Here is a 15,463-nt window from a genome sequence, read left to right as displayed (position 1 = left end):
CAATTTAATATTTTTCCATAAACACCTCATTGGAGTAAAATTTATCATTTGCATTTAGTAGATTATTCACTGTGGTAACATTATTTATAAACCAGTTATGTAGAAAAGTGTTTTGTTTGTGTGTAATATATACACGTTGTTCCATAGAACACAATTATGTGGGGAAACTACGTTGACTGCAGAAAGACTCGAAAGCGGAGACCCCTCCAATATGGCGGCGACGCTGGTTCACTCTCCAGCGCTCAATGCGGTGTCAATGTATATGATGTCTATGGCAAGGACGCTCTGTGAATGGCTGTATTATTTACTGACCGAGTGACAAGGTAGAAAATCAGGTGGGCGGAGTTTTTACCGACGAGAGTAACCTTAAAACCGCATGGGAAGAACAAATAGAGTTAGTTTTCAGATAAATTTAGAAAATGTTCTAACTGAATCGATAATGTGTTGCTGCGTTATTTTATCTAGGTTCATTGACAAACTCTGCATTAATATTATTACTAAAACAGCTTGTGTTGATTTTATGATTTTCGGCTGCTATAATGAAGTTATAATCTATCCAATCCAACTAATTGTCCTCATTTGTGAAGAGATTTCCAGTGGACTCTGTTGTACTTTGTAAACTACATTCTGAAAGAATGTATAATGTATAAATCATGTTCTTATAATAAACATTTAAATTATTTCATGATCAATTCTGCCTTAAAAACCTATCTCCTTTGTTTTGGCAAAGCTTCTTTTCACCCGCAACGCTATCCCCTCCATTTAAGCGACAAATTCTCTATTCTATTCTATTCTATTCTATTCTATTCTATTCTATTCTATTCTATTCTATTCTACAGTCATTTGGCAAACGTGATCATTAACCCAGTGTTTCTCAATTCCGGTCCTCAGGCCCCACTGCCCTGCCTGTTTTAGACATGTTCCTCCTCCATTCAGGTGTGTTAAAGTAGGGTTGCCTATAAAACATGCAGGGCAGGGGCTCCTAAGGACCAGAATTAAGAAACACAGAACTAACCTGTGCTCTTATGGGTGGAAGGAAGCCGGAGTACCCTGGGGAAACCCACTTATATAAACGGGGAAAGCATATTAACTCCATCCAGAAAAGCCTCTGTTCAAACTCCACATCTTCTCTCTCCCGGAGTCTCCACCCGGCTGATGAAAAGGAGCGGACCCGTTGTTAGCCGAGGAAATTTCCACCAATCATAGCCGAAAAGACCACCGTCCGCCCGATCGGTCGACATGTCAGTTTGATCAATTAAGTTGCCAAGTTTCTCTTATTAGACTGTCTTTATTTTTTAAGTTCAGTGTAATGTTTAATACATGGGTTGGCATTACGTTTCTTCTCCTTTAATAAGTGCCGTTGATCCAGATGATAAATCCTTCATTTCCCAAAATGCATTGTGTTTCCATAACTTTTGACCTCTGGATAAAAACAAGCCGATCAGCTGATGTAAAGGCAACAACATCTTCAAGGGGCTGCTGATACAACATAGCTTAGCTGAGCCAGCTAACTTTATAGCCGATGTTAGCTGTATGTGGCAGGATAGTGTAGGACAGTGAACGTTTCCAGTTTTAGACTGAGACGAAGCGGCGTTTTAGTTGACGAAAAGCCTGTCGGGCTGGTAGCAACTGCTAGGTCAGTGGGCCGAAAAGAAGGTTGTTTGTTTCCACATACATGCTTCTTCTTTGTGTTGTAGCTAGTAGGAGCTAATGGCTGTGTATTATTGAGTTTCACGGGGTATTTTGGGGGCATTATGACGAGCAAACGACGCTGTAAATAGGAGCTTAGCATCGTCTGGCGAGTCGAAAGGACTGAAAAACAAGACAAAAGAGGCAGTGCTGCTAATGTTAGCCTGCCAGCTGTTGTGCCAAAACAAAGCAAACAGAAAAAGTCATCAATAACCTGAGAAAGTGTCTGTAAACATACTTGGCTTAAAATTAGACATGTTAAATTATAAGGTGCAATAAGGTGTTTGATGATACTTTTCACATTGTTTCTAAAGAGAATAAGACATTTAAAAAAAAAAAAGTTTAACTGGAAGGTTACTTGACATCTGTTCTTAGAAATGAACCTGAACATGCCATAATTATATACATATTTTCTTTTACATTGAAGTCTCTGTTATTAACATTGAAAGTTGTAATCCCCATTTGATATTAAAAGTAGGAGTAACAGGCAGACATTTCAGGTTTAACATGAGTGGTCAAAGTCCAGCAGTGGATAAAGGAATGAACACTGTCCTAGTGTGTCAAGAGAGTTACGCCTGTGGTGGTTCAGATGAGGCAGCCTTTGAATGTGATGAATGTGGCAGCTTGCAGTGTACCCGCTGTGAACTGGAGCTCCATCGTCAGGAGCGCATGAGAAATCATGACCGTGTTCGGATCACACCAGGCCATGTTCCCTTCTGTGACTCCTGTAAAGGTGACAACAGCTGCGCTGTCAGACTCAGAGCGGTGGTTCGCTGCCAGGGTTGTAAGATCAACCTGTGTTTGGATTGCCAGAAACGCACTCATAGTGGAGTCAACAAGAGGAAGCACCCTCTGACACTTTATCCTCAAGCCAAAGCTCCTCAGGATAGCAGCGTGGCAGCTTGGGAGTCGGAGATGGAGATCCTTAAATCCAAGCTGGAGAAGGTGTGCAGCTTCCTGTTAGTGGATGAGAAGGAGGAGATGCAGGTAGGTGCCTGACTTACCAGTTAATTTATGTTTTTTTTTTTTTAATGCATTTTATAACATTTATCTTACGATCTTGTGTGGATTCTCAGGTGAAGGATGAGGAAGATTTTGTCAGCAGACTGGGCTGCAAACCAGATGAGCTCCTTAAGGTGGTTTCCATTTTTGGGAACACTGGGGAAGGCAAATCCCACACCCTGAACCATACCTTCTTTCTTGGAAGAGAAGTGTTCAAAACCTCCCCCACCCAAGAGTCCTGCACTGTAGGTGTCTGGGCAGCTATGGACCCTCTGCACAGGGTTGTTGTCATCGACACAGAGGGATTGCTTGGGTCTGGTATGAAACATGTAGTTTAACTGATCATCACGAGTTAAATAAGTCCTCGACAGGTATTGACTGCCCTCCGTCTTTACTCATCAGGAGCTAATCAGGGGCAGCGAACGCGTCTCCTCCTCAAGGTCCTCGCTATCTCTGATGTGGTTATCTACCGAACACACGCTGATCGTCTCCATGACGATCTCTTCAAGTTCCTCGGCGATGCATCAGACGCCTACTTGAAACATTTCACAAGAGAGCTGAAGGCGACGACCACACGCTGTGGTCTGGACGTTCCATTGTCCACCCTGGGCCCTGCGGTCATCATCTTCCACGAGACCGTCCACACTAAGCTTCTAGGATCCGGTATTAACCCTGTTTATTTCTTTTTTTTCAATCCAGTTCGTTGAAATGCAGCCAATTCTTCTATTCTCTGTTTGTTATTGTTTTAGACAAACCGTCTGAATCAGCGGATCGTCTCCTCCAGGAGCGTTTCAGGAAACTTGGCCTGTTTCCAGAAGCATTCAGTTCCATCCAGTACCGCGGGACTCGGACATACAACCCTCCCACAGACTTCAGCGGTTTGCTGCGCAGCCTGGAGCACCAGCTGGACAACAACACCACCCGCTCGCCACGTTCTGCCAGCGTCGTCTATAAAGCTCTGCAGGTACTGATGCTTACTTGAATCAGTGTGTCTTTGTAGTCGTACAGCAGTCAGCACACACCCGTTTGCCTATGTTCCCGACAACCAACAATATCTGGTCTTTGATTCAGGCCCTGAGTGAGCGCTTCAGCGGAGATATTCCAGATGAACATATGACCAGTAATTCCTTCTTTCCAGATGAGTACTTCACCTGTTCCAGCATGTGCCTCAGTTGTGGGTATGCATCTCTTTGCTTACTATAATAAGGCTCACATTCACCAGAATTCCTCAGATGTTGCAGCAGCTGTGTAGTTATTGGCAGTGATGCATTTTAAATGAATCTTTAAACCAATTAATGCAGCTTGATTTTAAACAATGAGAACATAATGCTTATTCACCTTCGGGAACTTGTTGGTTGCTTTTGCAGTGTGCTTTGCATTATTGTCCTTCTCTACTTTGAAGCGCCCTCCAGTCGGCTTTGATCCATCGACATGGCCGAGCCTCTGCAGCCAGTAAATCCTGCTGCATGTTAAGATGAATCTCTTTGCTTCTGTCACATAATTGAAGAGATTCAAAGCCACTGGAAGCTATATAAGTCCTCCCCACCACACTGTCCTGTTTTTTTTTTTTAAATGATATTGGATGCTAATGGTTCTTGAACCTTTCCACATTTTTTTCCACCAATTATTTTTGTGCAGATTGATCTTAATCCAAAGAATGCTGCCCAGAATCGCTTTTGGTTTTAAGATTTTGGTTTGGACAAAGTCTTAATGTGGTCTTTGTATTTTTGAGGGTTATTTGCTCTTCCTGTTAGATTTGAATGATGGTATGCCACCCTCCTGAGGAGTCTTCTTAAACAAGCCGATTGTTTATGAGGTGAAGATTCTGCAGAAAAGGAAAGGATCCAGTGATAGTCTACAATCCAAGTCTTTTTCTGTAACAGAGTGAATTTTGTGGGGGTTTTTTTCTTTGGTGTCAGGCACTGACCTTTATCTCTGACTTATTGGCCTCTCATCTTTAGGTCAGGCTGTAAAAGAAGCATGAACCATCTAAAGGAAGGACTTGACCATGAAGCCAAACATCGTTGCCGTTACTCTGCACAGTACGACAACCGCATCTACACTTGCAAGGCAAGTAAAAGCACGACACTCATGCATTTGAAGAAGTGCACAGTTTTTGTCCCGGTTCTGAACGTCTGTGCTGAAATACTCAGGCCTGCTATGAGGGAGGAAAGGAAGTGATAGTGGTTCCCAAAACGACGGCCTCTTCTGACTCACCGTGGTTTGGCTTGGCCATCTATGCTTGGTCAGGGTGAGTCCGCAGAACATTTTGAAAGATGATTAAAAATGGTGCCGGTTCTAGCGCAAATAATCTGATAAACATGAGGTAAAATACTGAGAAACATCAAATAGATTAGAAGCTTTACTGTCAATGAACAAGAATACTAAATTCTCTTTGGTAGCAAGTAAAGTGAATAAAAGAAATGAATATGAACATTACATAGTTCAGCCTCCATTCAAGTTCATTACTATATGACCAGAAGCTGTTTAAAAAAAAAAAAACAAACAAAAAAAAAAAAAACTTAATCTGTCCTTGAGTCTAAAACTGGATTGTTTTTCTTGTCTTTGCTCAGATATGTAATTGAATGTCCCAACTGTGCAGTGATCTACAGAAGCAGGCAGTATTGGTATGGAAACCAGGACCCTGTGGAAACAGTGGTCAGGACAGAGATCCAGCACATCTGGCCTGGGGTAAGGCTAAAGTACAACATTAATGAGATTCTGCTTAAACCAGATACAGAAAACTGAAAGCCAAGAATCCAAAGCGCCAAAAGGCAAACACACAGCGTTGCAGGTCTCCATGTGGAAATTTTTAGAAAACTCTTCCCCACAACAACGTTGATAAAAAGCAGTTTGTCAAAAGACAAGCATTAGAAAAGTGTGCTAAATGACCTCTACTACGTCTGGGATATTTACATACTCTCAGCTGTAATCATGTTCTGTAACTCCACTCGACTGTTTTTCCTTCTGCCCTTTTTTTTTCCAGTCTGATGGCTTTTTGAAAGACAACAACAATGCTGCTCAGAGGTTGTTGGATGGAGTCAAATACATCTCTCAGTCTGTGTCTGAACTCAGTGTGAAACCTGCCAAAGCCGTCACCTCCTGGCTTACCGACCAGATTGCTCCCGCCTACTGGAAACCCAACTCTCTTATTCTGGTACGTAGCCGCTAAACGTATGTAAGAATACAAGCAGAGAAAACATTTTATAATTAGTAAAATATTAATCCAGGGATGGTGGGATATTTAAAGAGAGGCATTATTGAAGAGATTTCTCATATCCACAGTGGTATCGCTCTTTACAATGTGAAAACTTGCTGAAACCTCTGGTGTATTTTCTTGTTTTGTCATAGAAATGCCAAAAATGTGGGGAAGACTTCCAGCCCAACGACACCAAGCATCACTGTCGAGCTTGTGGAGAGGGTTTCTGTGACGCCTGCTCATCTAAGACCCGGCCAGTCCCAGAGAGGGGCTGGGGCCTGGCACCTGTCAGAGTTTGCGATGCATGTTTCCACGACAGGGGGATCCCAACTGGTATTCACTTTAATTTTACATGTGAACGATGCAGACTGACCTTCCTGCATCGATTTTTAAAGCTTCTCTGATTAGATTCTTGCGTCTGATTGAACGTGTTCCTCTTTTAGAGTTACTGGATGCTGCCTTGGAGGAGGAGGGGGGAACCCTGATAGCCAGAAAGGTCGGGGAGGCGGTTCAGAACACTTTAGGTGCTGTAGTTGGTGCCATTGACATACCTCTCGGTGAGCACAATTCTGCCTGCATTATCAGGACAATTAAGGCTTCAAATTGAAGACATTAAACCACTAGAGTATTTAATCTTTAATCCAGCCAAGTTGCTCTGTCACATTGACTAATTATGCTTCCTGTGATCAGGCTTAGTGAAAGACGCAGCTCGCCCAGCCTACTGGGTGCCAGATCAGGACATCCACTCCTGCTGCGAGTGCCAAAGGGAGTTCACGCCACGTTTGTCCATCCACCACTGTCGTGCCTGTGGCCAGGGCGTGTGTGATGAATGTTCTCAGGAACGCCGCCCCGTGCCATCCCGTGGTTGGGACCACCCAGTGCGGGTCTGCAACGGCTGCAGCCAAAAAACTGGGGATCTCTAGCAGGACAGGTGGTCAAAACGGGACGTTTTGAAGACATGAGCCGCCCTGAAAACGGGAAGGGAGGACAAAGATTTCTCTTTGGGCTTTTCTAGCAGCTTTTCAGTTGTGGCAATTTAGAAACATGCTCATTGCTTTTTAATTCTTGCCTCACACCACTTCGGTCCCATTTCTATTTCACTTTGATATGCCTCTAATTTACACTGTGAAGAATACCAGGAAGAGTGAGACGTGGAGGACAGGAGAGACTAAACAACTCTGATCAAGCTGAGTTTCAGCTGATCTCAGGTGACTTTTCATGCGCCCCCCCCTTTAAATCCTTTCACATTTGCAGTTTGCCACATGAACCTTTCATCCTTTTGTGACAATCCCTGCCAGTGTTACACAAATACTTTCAGCACCTTTTGTCTAATTTGGAGTTGCTGACTTGAACAATTTAAAAAGAGACAAACTTGACTGTAGCTGTTTACTTGCTAAAAGGTGGGGGGTTTTTTTTGTTTTTTTTTTTAGTTTCAAAGAAAAGGTGAAAAACCTCAAAGATTTTCAGCACATTTAATGTTTGTCCTGATTCAAACGACGCTGGATTTTGTCTCTTATCCAATCCTGCTGGCATTAGCTCTGCTGTCATGCTTTTGATTTAAGATGTCAGAAGCCACTGGTGTACTGTAGCATCAAAATGCATTCCAAATAATATTTAGTTACAACTACCTACTCAATCCCTTGACCCTTTGTGGTTGTTTGTGCACTTGAAGAGGGCCGACGACTAAGCAGCCTTAATGACGTCCATGGTAACTGCTTAAATTTTACATGAAATGTACATTTTTGTGGGAAATGGTTTACTGTAACAGGGAGATATTGAAATCGTGTTGTTTTTAAAATGTCAAAACTACTATCCGTTAACAGGACTAGTCTGACTGCAGCATGGTCAACCATAACAGGGACTGCTTTTCTATGAGTGGCTGGCTCACAGTAGCAATAAGGTACAGAAAAGACTTTGTCTTTTGAGGCTGGCCCCTCAAAACAGATGATTAGGGGAATAATCTTTACTCTGGTAATTGAGGCCTTGTGGCTAGTTAGCTTGGAGCGTTTAACAAGCTGCAGCAGAAAGGTAGAAGTGTTTGCATGTGTTGCAGTTGGATTATCAGATAAATACGGGCATCATGAAGTCAGGTTTGACCGTGCGGTTTTGGTTATGGAATCAACAAATAAGCTGAAATGACAAGACTTTGACCTGAGTCAGAGAATTATATCATCACTGCTTCTATCTCAGAGGGAGTAGATTAGATCATCTATTATAGTTATCACATGGATCCAATCAATATATTGTGTTCATGTATTCTTGTTCAATAAGTATTAAACTACAGAAACCATGTATGTGTGTGTGTATCACTTCAGAGGAAATGGATGTAACTGCTGACTGGGTTTTATTACAGCAAGATTTTAGAGTTGGAGAATGTGATGATTAAAAACAGATCATTCTTTTAAAAAAATATTTTAAAAAAATCATGGGTAGATGCATGTCTAGAGAAATGTAGCACTTCTACTTCATTTCAGCACAAACGTTAAAAAAAAAAAAAAAAAAAGTGAGATAAACCTTCTCAGTCAAATGACTTGTTTTGGATGGGGAACATTTCTGAGTGAATAACCCACAAGTATCCAAGTGGTCACTGGTTTGATTCTAAACAACATATATATACTCTATCAGTACAGAAGTAAGGATGCAATCTATTAATTCTCTCCTGCAGAAATGTAAAAAAAAAAAAAAGATGCTGTTCGTCTCAAGTTTCCATAAATATAACATTTCCTACAGTAATACTTTCAATGACTGCAATTATCTGAACTGATTGTGATCATTTTACAAACTAATCTGTTAATTCCACAGCTGGTTAGGAAAGATTATGTATTTCCATCAGCATTAAATATTTGCCTTTCCGCTGTGTGCAACCCATTCTGGCTGACATGAATATACCTGTAAATAAACAAAACAGAGGTGAGATTAACTCTTAGCCAAACGAAAGATCACAAGTCCCATAACTACGACTGAAACTACCACATAACTACTGAAACAAGCAGTAGCATAAATTGGCTCTGATGTAAAGGGTTTTGTTTTTGTTTTTTTTAACGTGTGTAGTTAAATTCTCTATATGAAATATTTATTACATGGATTTAAGCATCTTTTAATATCGGAGATGAAACTGCATCTGGAACTGTTCAGTCACCGACATATGACTACTTTAAGGTATTAAAACAAGTTTCTTCCTGCATCTGCTTTATGTGCAAATAAATCTGAAGGCTGCACCTCACACAGGCAGGTGTGGACAACAAAGTATCAGAAACTGGACTGAGGTTTCAGCAAAATCCAGAGTTACATTCAGTCACCCAAACATTGTTCTTCTATATTTATATTCAGGTCTACTTGACCCAAAAAAATACTGTAGCAAGATGTAAAGTCAATGAAAAGATTTGTGAGCTTTGTAAAGATCTGTGTGAGGTGTAAACTAAGGCATTTAAACTTAGCAGTTTGCCAGTTTTTACCCTGAAAACTGCTCTAAAAAGTAATTTTAATGCCTATAGTCCATCTAGACACATGTTAAAAATCAGGCGTGTACAGAACTTTGGATGTACTTTTTGTTTTTATCACACTGCAAAACGACAGAAACTCAAAACCCTTCACATTATCATCAGCGTGTGTCCCTGACCCCATGAAGTTAAAAAGTGTTTAGAATAAGGCATAAGACGCAGTAACTCACGCCACTGACCACTCCCTGAAAGTCAGAGTGTCTTGAAACTGGCTGTAAATTGGCTGATGAGTTTAACAGTCAAACACGCAGCTTTAAACTAAACAGCACCCCTGGTTCATCTGGCAGAAATAAAGCAGTCATCTGTTAGAAAAAGCATTTTCCCTCTGCTCCTCAAGTCCAGACGTGAGCAATCCTCAGTCCTGGTAGTCGGTGTTGTATGGGAAGTAGTACAGGTCATGTTTGACGGCCATGAGCAGGCCGGGGAGCCCCCTGCAGCCGCCCAAATTAGAGGAGAAGACGACACTTGGGATCATGTCATTTGCAGCTGGGTGTGGTGATGGGATTGTCCGCAGTAGATGACCATCCTTTAAGCTCCACAACCTTGTGTAACAATCTTGACCAACTGTGGGATGTAAAGAAAATCAAAGTTTTGTACTGTGCTTCATGGAAATCCAAACAAGCATAAATTAACTCCACTTTCACATGATTCACATTTAATATGTAGGTTTATACAACATTCTAATTAACGCTGTTTCCAAAAATATTTCTTCTGTTCTGAATAGTCAATAATCCACTACTGAAAAGCAGAAGCTGACCCAGGCAATAATAGAGACAGTAAAATTCTTCTGGATATTTCTGCCCAGCCCGACTTCAATCTTCAGGACATCAGCAGTGAAATACTGCACAGCCAAGTCAGCAAATTTGCCAATGCAATTTTAAGTTTAACTTTTGTGCTGACCTGTATGCTGCTTTTGAAATAATGCATATAAGCCAACACTGTAAACAAAAAAAACGTAACAATTTCCACAATCTAATTTCAACATTACATGCTGCCTCCTGGACATTACAGACAGCTGAAGGCTTGCAGCCTCTTCCTGCATTTTCAGCCAGAAAAGCACATCTACAGCAGAAAGCCTCCCACTGTGATTCTCCTGTTTAGAACTGCAGGACCTCTGGATCAGTCCGTCCCCATTTTTCTCTTCAGTAAATCTTCATGTGTGAAAACAGCTTAAATGTAAATCTTGTGAAAATGTGAACAAATTATAGTAACTTTCCTCAGAAGAAGCATCTTATCTTGTCCTACCTCCTAACAGAAGCCCTTCACTTTCATTGACGTGGATGGGAAGGTAGGCATGTTCGTTGTAATGTCCTTTATACTCCTGCACTGGCTTTGCCACTCGCACATCCCACAGCTTGATCTGCAAGTGTATGCATAAAGGAATTGCGTAATCATTATTTAATTTTTTTTTAAATTAAAAATAATTCCCTGCTGTCATGTACAATGTTGTCTGTCACCTATTTTCACAGCTTAATGATTGAAAAACAATAATAATAAGCATTTAAATAAGATAAGTGATGGGGGATCTCATCCTCATCACAGAACTGAAATATGGGCAACAAATTAGTTTAAAAGCTGCTGCTTTTTTATGGAAACTGAAAATGCCGCTCTACAGTTTCAGAAGAGGACTACTTTGAAGCCATTATCTGACCTGGCCCAGCATGTCAGCAGCCAGCAGGTAGTTCTCATCCTGCAGCACTCGCACCGAAGTGATGGCTGATTCCTGATGAAAGCGATTTGCCTTCCAGCTGTGATCCCTGCGACCGCGCTGCCGAAGGTCGATGCTGAAAATCTCCCCTGATCTGCATCCGTTGAAGAGGACAGGAACCTGGGGACATAAAGGGGTTTTATTTTCTTCTGCATGCTGTCGCTCTAACTCGCATGGCAACAGAACGAACAGTGAATCTACAAAGAAAACAAATCTGGTGATCTCAAATGTCCTCTCATAACTTTAAGTAGCAAATGACTCACCCTGAGGGCAAACTGCTGAGCCAAGACGTCGCTGCCAACGCTGTACGTCTGCGTTCGTCCCGTCTCTGCGTCCTTCACGATGACCCGACGAGACAAGCCTGAAATCACATGTACAAACACAGCTATCAACTGTCACATCACTGTGCTTATCAGTGAGCTATCTGCATGATTTCTCAGTCTTTGCTTGTTTTCAACCAACAAGGCTACATTCCCACACAGCAAGACACTTTTCACATCTACAGAGGACGTTTATAATCTATCTGATGAGGTGCGAGAAAAATAATGACTGTGGGACTCACCGGTGCTGAAAGTCTTGTCAAACTGTGGATTGAGGCACCAAGCGCAGGACCAAGCTGTGGATATTTTAAAGCTGCACAACATCCCAGGCTGATCTGGGGGAAAAGTGAGAGATGATCATCTGTCAGCATAAATAAGCAGTTTCCAACCCTGTAGGAGGCAGTGAGTTTTAAAAAAAATCTAATTTGTTCCATAAAATCTGACATCAAAAGACATTTCCTAACAAAAAGCATCTGAAACAAAATTTAAAAAAAAAAAAAAAAAAAAAAAAAAAAGATTACATTGTAGATGTTTTATTGAAAACAAGCTGTATATTTTACAATGAAAGGATGTGCCTGCAGGGACGGCTGCAATAAACCAAATGCAAAATGTTTAACAAACCTGGATTAGAGTTGCTGAAGAGGGAAGCGGGCAGTAAGCTCACGCACCCGGGGGTGTCCGCTGCACCCACCAGACACAACCTGACGAGTCATTTCGGTCAAAGAAAAGTGTTCGCCAAACACTGAAAACAAACAATTATGTTTGCTTGTATATGAAAAATTACTTTCACAGCAAAGGGATCTGCTAAACTTCAAGGATAAAGCCTGACAGAGTTCAGGCATTACTCTTTTGACAGTATGCCCCACTGTCTGAAACATCCCGCTGTTGCAAAATAACAGCGGGATATTAATAGTGTGGATACATCATATTTCAGAGTAAACATAGGAGTTGTAAACCAAGCAAGCTGACAAATGGCTGTGCAAGGATACAAAACATGGGAATCTGGGTAGTTGACCGAGGCCCAGCAGATGGAATTCACCTGAAACAAAGCAGAGTCATTAACAGTGATGGAAATAACGGCAATTCAAATAAACGAGATTCTTAAGTATTTTATAGGAAATGGTTCTCCAAAATATGCTTTTAGGAGGGTTTGGGATGAATTGACATGTTAGCTTAAACAAAAAAAAAAAAAAAAAAAAAAAGTTTGTTCTGGTGAACTACTCCCACCTTGCGGTTGGTGAAGTAGAGGTTATCGCACATTTCCACAGACAAAGAGCCCCGGCTGCTGCTGCTAAAATTCATGATGCCGTACTTGCAGCCACCGTGAGATACGTCGTTCACCGTGAACACTCGCTCACACGCAGAATCCCCCTGAGAAACACAAGGAAATAAGAGGATTAAGACATGACAAGTCATGTGCAAAGGACTATCTATGCAGTGAAGTGATATAGTAGCTCCAGGGTGTTTGCATGTGTGTCTTCTCACCACTATGAGTCTAAAGTTGTCCGTGTCTGGGCTGCTGCTGTCTGTGCTCTGGATCTCCAGTTTGTGACGTCTCATTACACTGACCTTCACTTCATGCATGAACCTGGATGACAAAAGATACCATATATACAAATTGCCAACACTACAAAAAGTAACATATTTCTGTACCTGCATAGATATTGGATTATTGATAAGCCTATAAAATGATTGTCTGTAAAATGAAGAACTAAATTTGGAATATGTCACAACTGGTATCTCTCTCAAATTTACAATCCCTAATCCAAATTGATTAGCATCACAATTAGTGGCTGACAAAGTTCCAACGAATACTCACTCTACACATACAGAACTGATTAGCTTAGAAGTTGGTCTGTTTCACTAAGTTTGTTTCCTCTAATGCATTGCAGCTGTGGGATACGAATCAAACATATCCCACTACGCTTGTGTGCCCAGCAGTGATCCAATACCTGCAGTAGGAGTTGTCAGGCAATAGTCCTGCATGTCTTTTCTGCAGAATCATGGACGTGTTTAATCCTGCTCTTGGTGCTTTCTGTAAAAAAGAGGGGGAAAAAAAACACAAACATAAAACTCTGAATGTTTATGTGTCATTATTTGAATTTAACAAACAAGTTGACAGATGTGTCTTATAGTACAACAAACGAAACTGACTTTTTTTGGTTTTTCATCCTCAGCCAGCATCTTGTGTCTCTGTTTCTCCCTTTCTTTCTCTTGCAGCTGCTCTCTGGTCAGAGGATTACAGTTGTTGTGTCCAGGCAGCAGGCGGAAGTAGCGGTTTTTCTCAGGGTCAAAGTAAAACCCTGGCAGCTCTGGCAGGAGAAAATTAATATAGTCAAATATTACAATAAGTCTGTGACTGGAATATTCCACTCAAACACGCATATTAAGCCACATGACTTCTGTTCTGGAGCAGTCAGGTGATAAAATTTGTGGTTGTGTTGATGATTTGACATTTTTAAGTCCCTGACAGAAGTCTCGAGACAAGCACAAACCTGGTGCTGTATTGCTGGGTGTTGATGAAGATGATGAAGGTTGGGGCAAAGAGGCAGAAGCGGATTGGCTTTCATGTCTCCACTGGGGTGCTCTGTGTGATGGTCCTGGGTCATTGTGTCCATACCTGTGAACAGAAAATACGTTAAATGAGAAACAGGCGTGTTTTTGTGGCAGATACTGTGTATGTTGACCATAGCCTTTTTAACAGGACTACCGCTGTTCGTCGCGTGCTCCTATCTGCCGGTTCCCTTTGTAGCATCCACGGTGACGACCGACACTTTGTCGTTTCTGCTGTCGTCGATTTTCTCTCCGGTTCCACTTCTTCATCCCTTTTCATTGAATCTCAAAGACAGGCTCGTCATACCACGTTGTCTTTCATTTAGTCCTGCGCGCGACAGGCTACGAGATGCAACGTGTTTACTTGTTAGCTAAGTTAGCAATGTTAGCTTAACGCCAATGAAAACATGTTTCCTGTACATACTACATGTTCAGTGTGAGTAGTACAACAAAGGGTGTTAATAAGGCAATAAAATCTGTTATGACAAACAAGGATGTTATTTTTTTTAAATACGCTAATACAGTACTAACAACTAATGAAGCCTCCTGACCCGTGTCATAAAAATGAAACGTTTAAATAACTCAGGAAATGGGAAAAGCCTTCAATATACACAATTGGCGAAAACGTAGTGGGGGTCCAGATTTGATTTGTTGCCTAGAAAAAGTCACTAGTTATGTACTTCACTGGAGAGGCAGGCGGACGTAAAAAGGTACAAATTCTGGTTTTCTTTTGTTTAATAATCGAGCAATGGAAGAATATTTGTGCTTACTGAGTAAGATTTCCTTTGGGAAATCACATAGACGTGGACGTAGGTAGAAAACATATCTTGAGTGATCAGCAAAGAAAACCAACCTATTTTGGCTTCTCTCCTCAAAATTGGAGGCTAATGTTTCGGCATTTCCAGTCGTCCTCAAATGCGACTTTAACTTCTTCCATCTTGTCCCGCCTTTCATTGCATTCATTGGTCAATTTCCAACATCAAGCTTCTGACGTTTAGGGTGTGTATTGGTTCTAATGTTGTCAGTCATTGCTGTATTATTTTGCTCCTGGGAGCTTGGTATTTCCAATATCCGAACAGGAGAAATTAAATAAATAAAAAAAAATTTAAAAAAAAAACAACACACACACAAAGCTTAAGAAAGCATAAAAAAAAGCCCAAAAGTTGTAACTCCCCTCTTCCTCACGCTTTATTTGAAAAATTATTTTATTTTGCCAATCACTATCTTAACACTCATTAGACAAAATTTACAAATAAGCAGCAAAGCAAACCTAGAGGCAACCTTTTATTTCTCCGATCCACCTTGCAAGTCATGCGAGCAGAAGCCGAAAGTAAGGCGATTTCATATTTTGAGTTCGTATTTCCGAGGGACCACAAACGCAGCTTTTGTATCATGTACGTAATTATTTAAGTTTAGATAGTTTAGATTTAAGTTTAGATAAATTTAACATTAAAACACAAAAGATTGTGTTTTTACCACTGCTGTTATCATA

The 15,463-nt window shown here is 41.1% G+C and overlaps 2 protein-coding genes across 3 annotated transcripts; one reads left to right on the top strand and one right to left on the bottom strand.

The window, feature by feature from the left end:
• Nucleotides 1-1,492: 1,492 nt before the first annotated feature.
• zfyve1 (zinc finger, FYVE domain containing 1) lies at nucleotides 1,493-8,139 on the top strand. Its single transcript, XM_079256035.1, has 12 exons — nucleotides 1,493-2,676; nucleotides 2,766-3,009; nucleotides 3,094-3,354; nucleotides 3,441-3,655; nucleotides 3,763-3,869; nucleotides 4,653-4,761; nucleotides 4,845-4,942; nucleotides 5,265-5,382; nucleotides 5,678-5,848; nucleotides 6,043-6,223; nucleotides 6,334-6,447; nucleotides 6,581-8,139. Exons 1-12 carry the CDS (start codon nucleotides 2,197-2,199, stop codon nucleotides 6,811-6,813), a joined length of 2,331 nt encoding a protein of 776 aa, XP_079112161.1. The 5' UTR covers nucleotides 1,493-2,196; the 3' UTR covers nucleotides 6,814-8,139.
• A 140-nt stretch (nucleotides 8,140-8,279) lies between these two features.
• wdr21 (WD repeat domain 21) lies at nucleotides 8,280-14,915 on the bottom strand. 2 transcript variants are annotated; one of them, XM_079255023.1, is made up of 14 exons: nucleotides 14,742-14,897; nucleotides 14,129-14,313; nucleotides 13,914-14,038; nucleotides 13,573-13,730; nucleotides 13,371-13,453; nucleotides 12,904-13,006; nucleotides 12,646-12,789; nucleotides 12,408-12,457; nucleotides 12,040-12,119; nucleotides 11,661-11,753; nucleotides 11,362-11,459; nucleotides 11,042-11,218; nucleotides 10,636-10,750; nucleotides 8,280-9,954 (listed from the first exon to the last, which is right to left on the bottom strand). In XM_079255023.1, the coding sequence occupies exons 2-14, from the start codon at nucleotides 14,239-14,241 to the stop codon at nucleotides 9,746-9,748; spliced, it is 1,548 nt and encodes a 515-aa protein (XP_079111149.1). In that variant the 5' UTR covers nucleotides 14,242-14,313; nucleotides 14,742-14,897; the 3' UTR covers nucleotides 8,280-9,745. The 2 variants fall into 2 exon arrangements, with proteins under 2 accessions (XP_079111149.1, XP_079111150.1); XM_079255024.1 differs by having other exon boundaries at nucleotides 8,281-9,954; nucleotides 14,825-14,915.
• Between the last annotated feature and the right edge of the window lie 548 nt (nucleotides 14,916-15,463).

Source organism: Telmatherina bonti (genome assembly GCF_933228915.1).
Source record: "Telmatherina bonti genome assembly, chromosome: 16".
Lineage (NCBI taxonomy): Eukaryota > Metazoa > Chordata > Actinopteri > Atheriniformes > Telmatherinidae > Telmatherina > Telmatherina bonti.
This window is presented reverse-complemented; position numbering and strand designations above follow the sequence as displayed.